The 12,124-nt window shown below is 44.7% G+C and overlaps 1 protein-coding gene across 1 annotated transcript in view; it reads right to left on the minus strand.

Moving 5' to 3' along the window:
• LOC149298353 (suppressor of tumorigenicity 7 protein homolog) overlaps positions 1 to 12,124 on the minus strand; it is a 71,821-nt gene that overhangs the window by 57,388 nt on the left and 2,309 nt on the right. Inside the window, exon 3 of the mRNA XM_089487504.1 lies at positions 127 to 289. Within this exon, the coding sequence (XP_089343630.1) occupies positions 127 to 289 (163 nt within the window). The remainder of the gene's footprint in view (positions 1 to 126; positions 290 to 12,124) is intronic.

Raw genomic sequence — 12,124 nt, forward strand, 5'->3', positions numbered from 1 at the left:
AATAAATAATTGGAAATCTCCATTTTTATGGGCTACTGAAATTGTGCAGAGATGATGCAGTATATCTTGAGTATGTAATTAGCCACAGATCCACCCATTAGCCACATGTGTTGGGAAATCCGTCACCTGACAAGCTTTGCCTGCTGGTGTCATTCTCTCCAGGGTTTGGGAAAAAACTCCCAGCAGATGCTCCAGGTTCGATTCCACCCATCAATGGTCGCAAATGGTTTACAGACACCTGCTCAATGAAGGATGTCCCGTACTTCTTAAAGTAGCACCATTCGAAAACCTGCAGGGAAAAGAAAAAAAAAGTCTAGGAGACTTGGGAACACAAATTATTAATTAATATTTTTAGTTTTTACATTTTTTTTTCTGGAAATCCCTTTCAGGTTGTTAATTACCTCAGGGACCTGTCTTGGGTGGTGCCCCTTTATGATGTTAGAGTGACGTCACTGGAGCAAATTTTTTTAATAATGTTTAATTTTATTATTTTTTTTACCCTCTTTTCACTTTGATCCCCATTGCTGATGGTCAGAGTGATCAGTAAGCAGGGCACCATGGGTGATGCTAGCTCCTGCTTATTGGAGAAACTCCAGGCTGTCTAACAGCCTGATCTCCCATGTACAGGTGGGGAAACAACTCCCCTCATGCAAAAAGCACAGGACGTATTATTACATACTTGGTCATCTATACCATGTTTTAGAGGATGCAATAGTACATCCATAGAGTGACAAAATATTAATCAAACCAGTGCGGCACCAGCAAGACCATTAATATTAAGCTATACCTGACAGTGTTTATTTAATGTACCTAACTGTATAAATTAAAGTTATTTGTATTTGCAGATAAAAAATATGCATTGATTTACCTCTGCCGTGTTGGTAATAAGCTAATTGTTATTGTCTAGCTTCTGTAAAGGAAAATATAGTAGTGTATTCTGGGCTAGGCTTAGGCAACAGATCCAGAGACCCTATCTGAGAGCCACCTACTAAAAAGGATGGTTGGTGAGATTGCTTGTAACCGGCCCTTTTGCACTACATAGGTCTGTGGCTTGCGGGTACACCCAACATCGCACTCTCTTCTCATGCCAGGTGTCCCTGAATGTGATGTCACGTCCTGGCAATTAGAACAGAGTATGTGCGGCTTGAAATACGACCTGGGGAGGGGGCAGCAAAATTAGAATGGAAAAAGTCACAAAATGTCCTTCTGTCCTAAATAAAAGCATTGATTCACATAAATAATCCCTAAGGGTTATTAGCAGGGTGATACTAACGAAAAATATTTGAGAAATCCCCTGTGATTTCTTGCTCCACCAGTATGGAACCAATATTTCAAGAATCAATGGGTGCTTTTCTACATTCAGACGGCCTACTGTCTAGGACTGAAAACTTGGCTGCACATGAATAGTCCAGTAATTGCATACTTCTTTCTTATTATATTAAGCGGGTGGGATATTATGTGCACTTCTTTTAGCTGGATACATACCACCTCTTAATTCTGAGAAAAGGGTTAACAAACACCAAGCCAGACAGGCACAATTTAACCCGGAAAGAGGCATAGTGTGGTAAGACAACGATGGCTCCCATGTTCTTGGAAGTTTCTATGTTATCCATGGGCCTGTGCAGTGATCAGTGTCAAACTATTTAAATCCTATGTGGCCAAAACTGCTGCCTTTTACAATGAAGGCTATACTACATCATTATGTTTACAATGTAAAGGGGATGATGGATCTGAAACTCAAAGGCTAAATACTATATCTAGGTCCTGTAAGGATTAGAGGGTGGCTGAATCTTTCTTACATTTAGCCAGTATCAATAGAATATAATTACGCCTGTTTTTGTGTGTATTTTGTGCACAGACAGGATGCAATTATGTGTATGGGTCCCTGGGTGGAGCATTTGGAGAGCAGGGTGGGCCAGTGCTTCAACTCCAGTTGCTGCCACAGCTTGGATGCCTGCATGATCAAGTCTGGGATTCTCATGAAGCCTGCCTCAGGTGCCGGAAGTGGACATCTAAACTCTCTTAGGCTTCACAACCAGACACCCTGTTGAGCGGAGAGGAAGTACCCCTCCGTACCCACAGCAAGAAGAGGCCTTGAAGAAGGTCCCTGGGATTACCTGTGCGCTTCATCTGGGGAAGGTTTTCCAGAGCCTGACTAAAGTTAGGGAGCCTGACTTTAGAGGGTGTTTAGGCTGGTCAGTCTGGGCCAGCCAAGAGAGCGCTCACTTGAGAGCTAGGCTTTATTTTGGGGATGTTTGTAAATAAAAATGCACAGTTTGCCAAATTTAGTGTTCCTGAGCCTTGCTGCTCTAGAGGACTGTGCTTAAGATCCCTAAAAGTGACTATTTACCACCAGCTAAGATGTTTTGTCACAATGTGTTTTAGAGAAATCTTACACAAGTATTTTTTCTGGTAGCAATTAAATGTCCAACACTAACCAACTATATCATGCCCATAACATTACGGGAGTCAAAACTGCGATACCTTTGTGAGGGTGTGAGGAGGTGCGAAGGAGCATATCTTGCACGGCAAGTGGGTGATCCATCAGTGTGATCACCGACCTGCTGTACCTGAACAGCCATCTCACAGCACTCGACTGTAGAGTGTTGTGAGGTGGACATGCGAGAGCTGCAATGGAGGTCTGTACCACAACAGCCCTGGGCCGTTAAGGGGAATCGTCCAAGAATCTCCACCAACTGGTCCACGATCATCCCCTATCCACAAAAGTGGACAGTGGGGTAGGTAACCGTGAAAACAGTACAGTTGAAATGCTATATGTACCATACAAAACCACCCTGGCACAAAGTCTGAAACACTACACTGTATACTTAGTACAATGGATCTTAAGTATTAAATATGGAATGAATACCAAAATATGGGGGGGGTTTGCATAGTGATGACGACAAAAAAAAACACAGCAGGGACAATGCCTTTTTGTAAACAGAAGCTATACTACCACTTGTCACAAACATGTCAAATATGTCTCGATTTGCATCATAAACTGTTGTAATCTCAAGATGCCATCATTTTTTGATATTTTGACATTTGAGACAGCTTTATACACAGCCCCTACTGTACCCTTTGTACTTTCACCGAGACCAAATCATAGAACGGTGTAATAATAAATCTTGCACTGTACAACTAATGCTATTTTAGGAAAGAACAAGGATATTAAATTAATCTTCTACAATTTAAACAAATAAAATTCTGATATTAAGGCTATACAGAAGCAGGTATATTGCTATATAATAAAAATAATTGTATTGTTTTTTGGATAAATCTGTCTCCGCTTCAGGAGGTGTAATCTGGTATGTATTTATACCCATAATGCACCATTCATACATTGGCGCATGATGCCCATCCAAATCACGCAGTAAATATAAATACATTAGCTGAACACATTGAGTGGATATGCAATAAAAGATTACTATACAGATCAAAAGCCAACCAACAAGCTTTTCATCGGGATACGTGAGCTACAGAACTATAGTGAAAGGACTCCCTCTAGGGGAGGAATCGGAAGACAGCATTGTCCTTTATTAACTGGGTTAAACATTGCAGTCATGTATTATCATCATATGTCTCTATTCACTAAAAGGGAGTGTGTTTCAGCTCCAACCTCAGTGAGATTCTGCTGCAATATGATCTAGTTAAACCAGTGAGATTTCCTAACCCATTGAATTACGTATAATACTGGACAGGCTTGGCCTTCTTGCTGGAGAAACCAGACAGCAATGCCTCTTCAAAATGAATATTAAAGTCAAGGACCTGAAACGCTCTCTTTTGTGAATAAGACATACTGGTATGGAAGGAGGAGAGGGCCCTACTCTTGCAATCTTACAATCCCCAAAAAAGTATTCTGGGAGTATTTGCAAATGCTCTGAAAAATACCCCTCGTCTTATATGCGAGGTTGTCGTATAATCAGACCTAAAATAGAGGTCTGACTACAAGACTAAGATCCAGATCCCCCGCTGTGCTGCAGGGGACCTGGATCCTCCTCTCTGGCAGCCTCTGCTGCTGCCAGCACTTCCTCTGGGGGCTTCTATGACAAAGTGCCGGCGTGACATGAACTTCTGATGCTCCATCATAGAAGCCCCAGTGGAAGTGCCGTTGTCTGCAGATGTTCACCGTGCATCGCGCAGATGTTCACCGGGTGCCAGAGAGGAGGATCCCCCGCAGCTCTGCAGGGGACCTGGATCCTCCTCTCTGGCAGCCGGCGTTGCCTACGTGCAAACGTCCACCAGCTGCCCCCACTAGACACCAGGGAGTCTGAAGCACACAGGGGACAAGTCTGGGGAAATATTGGTAAGTCGGGGGGGGGGGGCAGAGTGGCATATGGGGGGTTAAAAGGCATTTATGTAGGCAGATCGACATATAGGGGGTTAAAAGGCATTTCAGGGAGGCAAAGGCACATAGGGAGGTATAAGGAATTTCTGGGGGGGAGAGTGGCATATAATGCATATCTGGGGGGCAGGTTGTCAAGCCTGGGGCAGATGTGCATAACTGGTTGGCAAATAAAAGGAAACAAAAACAAAAAAATCTTTTTTCTCAATCATAGTTTTTATTAAATATGAAGAAATAGTTTACATGTAAATTAATATTTACTAGTAAAACATTTTTCCTATAGGGTAGTCTTATACTCAGTGTTTCTTTTTTTCCTAAATTAATATTACAATTTTTGAGGGTTGTCTTATAATCGAGCAAATACGGTAAGTTTGTTTCTATATGAAAAGGAAAGACCATACAGGCTGTACTAGTTTTTTATGGTGTTTTGCAACTTTTATTTTATAATAGTATAATAGTACTTTGAAGCAAATGTAAACAAATACTTTTTAATAAAGTATTAAAACAGTAAAAAGCCAACAAATCAGGACAAAACACCCACAATGTTATGTAACTGAAGCCTAAAAGGTCACTTACTTTCTAAAAATGTATTCCACAAAGCAAATTCATTGTAGGAATAGACTAAAAATGGACACGTTTTTGAAAAACGTATGCGTGATTAAGGGAATGAATAAGTATCTGTGAATGAATGAGTGAATTAATGTTTGTGAATGAGTGTGTGTGTGTGTGTGTGATAGCATGGATGTGTAAGTGTGTGGTGGGTAGCATGGCATAGGGAGCCTGTAATCACACTCCTATCATGCCCAGGTTGTAGCATGTACTGGCTGCCTGGGCATGATAGGAGTGCGATTGCTGTTATATATATATATATATATAATTATTAGGGCTGCAACTAACGATTATTTTTTCGATTAATCGGCCGATTATTTTTTCGATTAATCGATTAATCGGATAAAAAAATGAATGTACATTTTTCATTTATTTAAAATAATTTTATAAACAAATGATGTTAAATACAAACGCAGAATAAAAAAAACTGATAAAATGCATTTCTTGTCTTTATTTCCCAACCAGCCCCCCCAATTTATGCACATTTGAGCACAGGCTTGCCACGCTGCCTCCCAGACATGCCACGCTGCCTCCCAGACATGCCACTCCACGCTGCCTCCCAGACATGCCACTCCACGCTGCCTCCCACATATGCCACTCCACGCTGCCTCCCACATATGCCACTCCACGCTGCCTACCACATATGCCACTCCACGCTGCCTCCCACATATTCCACTCCACGCTGCCTCCCACATATGCCACGCTGCCTCCCACATGCACATTTGAGCCCAGGCTTGCCACGCTGCCTCCCAGACATGCCACGCTGCCTCCCAGACATGCCACGCTGCCTCCCACATATGCCACGATGCCTCTCACATATACCACTCCACGCTGCCTCCCACATATGCCACGCTGCCTCCCACATGTGCCACGCTGCCTCCCACATGTGCCACTCCACGCTGCCTCCCACACATGCCACGCTGCCTCCCACATGTGCCACTCCACTCTGCCTCCCACATATTCCACTCCACCCTGCCTACCACATATACCACTCCACGCTGCCTCCCACATATGCCACTCCACGCTGCCTCCCACATATGCCACGCTGCCTCCCACATATTCCACTCCACGCTGCCTCCCACATATGCCACGCTGCCTCCCACATGCACATTTGAGCCCAGGCTTGCCACGCTGTGTAAGGATCGTCTTACCAGAAGGAATCCGGGATGCAGGAAAGGAACACGCTTGCTCAGTACAGGACACGCACAAGGGGCCTGAGGTGGATAACAGGGCACTTGGCGGTGTTACTGTAAGCACGGGTGATCAGGACAGCACCGTTAAGCAGACCAGGGTCAGGATACCGGAGGTTCTCAGAGTCGTTAGGAAAGCCAGGGTCAGGATACCGGAAATACACAGGAGCCGAAATAGAAAGCCGAGGTCAGGATGCCAGAGATACACAATAACCGTTTAGCGGACCGGGGTCAGGATGCCAGAGATACCCAAAGTCGTAAGAATAGCCAGGGTCAGGATTCCAGAAGTTCACGATAGCCGTTGAGCAGACCAGGGTCAGGATACCAGCAATAGAACAAGATACAGGTAAAAATACGAGGGGCTCAATAGGTACGGAAGCACCAGTACAACTGAGCACCGGTGGATAGGTTTGGGAAGTTTAAATAGCCCGGGGAGGCGTTCCCCGGCGTCCCTGACGTAACCGCGTCCACCGTCGCCATAGCGACGCAGCGGAATCCAGGCGGCGGTCAGCCGCATAAATATTCCTGAAGTAGCCGCGCGTGCGAGCGGCTGCTTCATGTAGCAGGGAATGATGCCGGCGTTTCTGCCGGGAGGACGGAGAGGAACTTCCCCGCGTCTGCCAGGTAAGTGCCTTACACGCTGCCTCCCAGACATGCCACGCTGCCTCCCAGACATGCCACTCCACGCTGCCTCCCACATATGCCACGATGCCTCTCACATATACCACTCCACGCTGCCTCCCACATATGCCACGCTGCCTCCCACATGTGCCACTCCACGCTGCCTCCCACATGTGCCACTCCACTCTGCCTCCCACATATTCCACTCCACCCTGCCTACCACATATACCACTCCACGCTGCCTCCCACATATGCCACTCCACGCTGCCTCCCACATATTCCACTCCACGCTGCCTCCCACATATGCCACGCTGCCTCCCACATGTGCCACGCTGCCTCCCACATGTGCCACTCCACTCTGCCTCCCACATATTCCACTCCACCCTGCCTACCACATATACCACTCCACGCTGCCTCCCACATATGCCACTCCACGCTGCCTCCCACATATGCCACGCTGCCTCCCACATATTCCACTCCACGCTGCCTCCCACATGCACATTTGAGCCCAGGCTTGCCACGCTGTGTAAGGATCGTCTTACCAGAAGGAATCCGGGATGCAGGAAAGGAACACGCTTGCTCAGTACAGGACACGCACAAGGGGCCTGAGGTGGATAACAGGGCACTTGGCGGTGTTACTGTAAGCACGGGTGATCAGGACAGCACCGTTAAGCAGACCAGGGTCAGGATACCGGAGGTTCTCAGAGTCGTTAGGAAAGCCAGGGTCAGGATACCGGAAATACACAGGAGCCGAAATAGAAAGCCGAGGTCAGGATGCCAGAGATACACAATAACCGTTTAGCGGACCGGGGTCAGGATGCCAGAGATACCCAAAGTCGTAAGAATAGCCAGGGTCAGGATTCCAGAAGTTCACGATAGCCGTTGAGCAGACCAGGGTCAGGATACCAGCAATAGAACAAGATACAGGTAAAAATACGAGGGGCTCAATAGGTACGGAAGCACCAGTACAACTGAGCACCGGTGGATAGGTTTGGGAAGTTTAAATAGCCCGGGGAGGCGTTCCCCGGCGTCCCTGACGTAACCGCGTCCACCGTCGCCATAGCGACGCAGCGGAATCCAGGCGGCGGTCAGCCGCATAAATATTCCTGAAGTAGCCGCGCGTGCGAGCGGCTGCTTCATGTAGCAGGGAATGATGCCGGCGTTTCTGCCGGGAGGACGGAGAGGAACTTCCCCGCGTCTGCCAGGTAAGTGCCTTACACGCTGCCTCCCAGACATGCCACGCTGCCTCCCACATATGCCACGATGCCTCTCACATATACCACTCCACGCTGCCTCCCACATATGCCACGCTGCCTCCCACATGTGCCACGCTGCCTCCCACATGTGCCACTCCACACTGCCTCCCACATATGCCACGCTGCCTCCCACATATGCCACGCTGCCTCCCACATATGCCACTCCATGCTGCCTCTCACATATTCCACTCCACTCTACCCCCACATATGCCACTGTGCCTGATACGCCTTATACCCCCTGATACACCACTCCATCCTCCCCAGACATGCCACACTGCCTCCCAGACATGCCACGCTGCCCTCCCCACATATGCCTTATATATCGTATATGCCTTATACCCCCAGATATGTCACTCCATCCTCCCCAGATATGCCTTATACCCGCAGATATCTCATAGTCCCCTCAGAGTCACAGACCTGTTCGCATCACACTGACACCATACTTTTATAAATAAGTACTGGGTTAATCTTCACTGCCCCCAGGATTTAGATTCCCCTTAGTCTGCCCCCCTTTACCTCTAACTGCGCCTTAAGTTAACTTTATTAAATTAACCCTCAGTCCTCATCATTAAATTAACACTTTACACCACATTAACCATAACTACCCCTAAATTAACTCTAAATACCCCATCAAACACAACTACCCTAAATTAACCCTAAACACCCCATTAACCACAGCATCCCCTAAATTAACCCTAAAGACCCCCATCAACCACAACAGCCCCTAAATTAACCCTAAACACCCCATTAACCACAACTGCCTCAAATTAACCCCAAACACCCCATTAACCACAGCTGCTCCTATATTAACCCTAAACACCCCATTAACCATAGCTGCCCCTAAATTAACCCTAAACACCCCATTAACCATAGCTGCCCCTAAATTAACCCTAAACACCCCATTAACCATAGCTGCCCCTAAACACCCCATTAACCATAACTTCCCCTAAATTAACCCTAAACACCCCATTAACCCTAACTGCCCCTAAATTAAACCCCACCTCCCCTAACTTTCAGCAGCCCAAATATTAATGTTATACTTACAGTTAGATGAGTGTCACAGCCATGTGGTTCTGGCCTTCTGGGAGAAGGAAGGGGGCGGGGCCAGTTGTCACAGTGATTACAGGGAGGGGCTGGTAAGTAGGAGCTGCTGCTGTGAGTCACTGAAACGGTTTATATAAAGAGGGGTATTTTTCAGAGCGTTTGCTCTGAAAAAACCCTCATTTTATAATCGATAAAAATCGATTCAACTAATCGATAATGAAATTTGTTGGCAACGATTTTCATTATCGATTATTATCGATTTTATCGATTAGTTGTTGCAGCCCTAATAATTATATATAATATTGTTGTTGGGGTTTTTTTGTATAATGAGGGGTATTTTTCAGAGCGTTTGCTCTGAAAAAACCCTCATTTTATAATCGATAAAAATCGATTCAACTAATTGATAATGAAATTCGTTGGCAACGATTTTCATTATCGATTATTATCGATTTTATCGATTAGTTGTTGCAGCCCTAATAATTATATATAATATTGTTGTTGGGTTTTTTTTGTCCAATTTTTTGTCCAATAACCATACTTATTAAAAGTAACACACCAAAATTGGAAAGAAAAATTAAATAACAATATTAATATATATATGATTGTTAACACTCCTATCGTACTAAATCAGTCAGTACATGCTGGAATCTGGGTATGCCTGAGCATGATAGGAGTGTGATTAGTGTTAATTATATATATATATATATATATATATATATTAATATTGTTATTGCATTGTTTTGTCCAATTTTGGTGTGTTACTTACTTTTAATAAAAGTGTGGGTTTTTTTGGGGGGGGGGAATTTTCAGTTTCGGCCAAGTAAATCCTGAATTTTTGGTTTCGGTCCAGAATTTTCATGTTGATGCATCCTCATATATACACATACACTCACTGGCCACTTTATTAGGTACACCCGTTCAGTTGCTTGTTACCACAAATAGCTAATCAGCCAATCACATGGCAGCAACTCAATGAATTTTGGCATGTAGACATGGTCAAGACAACTTGCCAAAGTTCAAACCAAGCATCAGAATGAGGGATTTAACTGACTTTGAACGTGGCATGGTTGCTGGTGCCAGACAGGCTGGTCTGAGTAATTTAGAAAGTGCTGATCTACTGGGATTTTCAAGCACAACCATCTAGGGTTTACAGAGAATGGTCCGAAAAAGAGAAAATATCCAGTGAGCGGAAGTTGTGTGGATGAAAATGCCTTGTTGATGCCAGAGGAAAATGGGCAGACTGGTTTGAGATGACAGAAAGGCAACAGTAACTCAAATACCCACCCGTTACAACCAAGGTATGCAGAATACCATCTCTGAACGCCCAACATGTCGAACCTTAAAGCATATGGACCAAAATCTCTGAGGAATGTTTCTAGCACGTTGTAGAAAGTACGCCACGAAGAATAAAGGCAGTTCTGAAGGCAAAAGGGGGTTCAACCCAGTGCTAGCAAGGTGTACCTAATAAAGAGTTGCATCTTTAATTCAATGCATTTGATAGCATAGATGACCCTGGAAATTTCAGTGTGGTCCATATTGCAAATGCAATTTGTCATGCAGGAGATGTGTTTAACACTCACCACCAGTCAGAAATCTGGGTAGGGACAGGGTGGTGAGTTTAGTGAGACCCATGTGAGAATGCGCAAAACGTTCTCCCATAGATTTAACTTATCATCCGAACAAAGCACCACGGAGGAGGCAGCTCACTGAGTGAGCGTGTGTGAATGCGCATTACTGTGACTGAGGGAGAGAAGGAAAAAGGGTTTTGTTCAATTTATACATCATTGAGGAGTGGGCAAGTGAGTTACAATTTAATTCTTTTGAGGCCAATACTGTGTGCTTGTGGACGTAACCAAGATAAATGATTTACAATATTTTAAGAAATGTGTATTGATGGTACAACAGTTATTTGTTGAAGGGTTGGTTGGGTGAGGTCTCATTACCAATATCCCTTTAGACTGGACACTTAAGCTTGAACATTTTCTTCTCATCTCAAGTGTGGTAGCAGATAGCCTTTGTAATTTGGACAAATAACTGGTTTGGCATTGCATACTGATACATTTTTGCCCCTGCATAGACCACCCACAGCCCGACGGATCCATGGTAAACGCTCCCGTTTCGTAGCAGATGACTCTAGACTTCACCATTCCATTAAGCAATGCAACCCAGTTGTGACTGTGTCCCGAGTCATAGCGGACCTAGGCACTTTGCAACAACTCCACTGTCAGTGTTCTGAAAGGTCTAAGGAGCAAGGAATTGTGCTCCCTGCTGCCCAGTGATAGAGTGTGCTGTGATCAGATATATTTGTGTGTGCATGTGTGTGTTCTATTCCATTCCCTCCATTGAATAAGTCTGAGGTCAATCTCTGGTCAACTCAACCACTGGAACAGCCTAGAAATTCTAAATATTTAATGGTGTTTCCTTTTTTTAGGCTTATCAGCAAGCACACACATCTTAATGTCTACTCTTTTAATACCTGTGACTGTACATACATTGACTTATTATTTATTTTGTTGTGTTGGACAATAGAGTTGTTCACAGTTATCAAGATTCCCCACTGACTAATGGCAGCTTAACTCTAGGGAAACCAATTCCTGTCCAAGTTTCTATGTAGCTTTCAATCTACTTTCCATTGAGCCACCCTGGAAAGTCTATTGTTACAACTGGGTAACTTGGCAGACTTCACCGAAAATCACTTGCCGGCACTCAACGACACCACTTCAAACAGCAACGTGACTATTTACAAGTCAAATTGCTATTGTTGGTCACTGTGAGTATCCTATTCAGTTATGTTGCTGCATTCAAGCTCTATCAAAAAGATAGGCGTCTCAGACCATAGTCAGTCAGGTTCACATTAGTTAGGAAAGTTGCCCAATTACAGCCAATTCGGTCAAGTCGCCCAGAGCAAGACCACGCTCAACTGATACCTTGGCACATCTTGGCCAAGGGTTTCATGTTCTGTTGAGTTTTCCCAAATTTGGTTAGTTATTTAGACCAAGTTCAGGTCAGTGAAATCCTAAAGAGATCATTGTTACCCGTTCAGTTGTGATTAGATTATT

The sequence above is a fragment of the Sceloporus occidentalis genome, unplaced genomic scaffold, assembly GCF_023333645.1.
Source record: "Sceloporus occidentalis isolate IW3139 unplaced genomic scaffold, rSceOcc1.0.p SCAF_33, whole genome shotgun sequence".
In the NCBI taxonomy this organism is placed as follows: domain Eukaryota; kingdom Metazoa; phylum Chordata; class Lepidosauria; order Squamata; family Phrynosomatidae; genus Sceloporus; species Sceloporus occidentalis.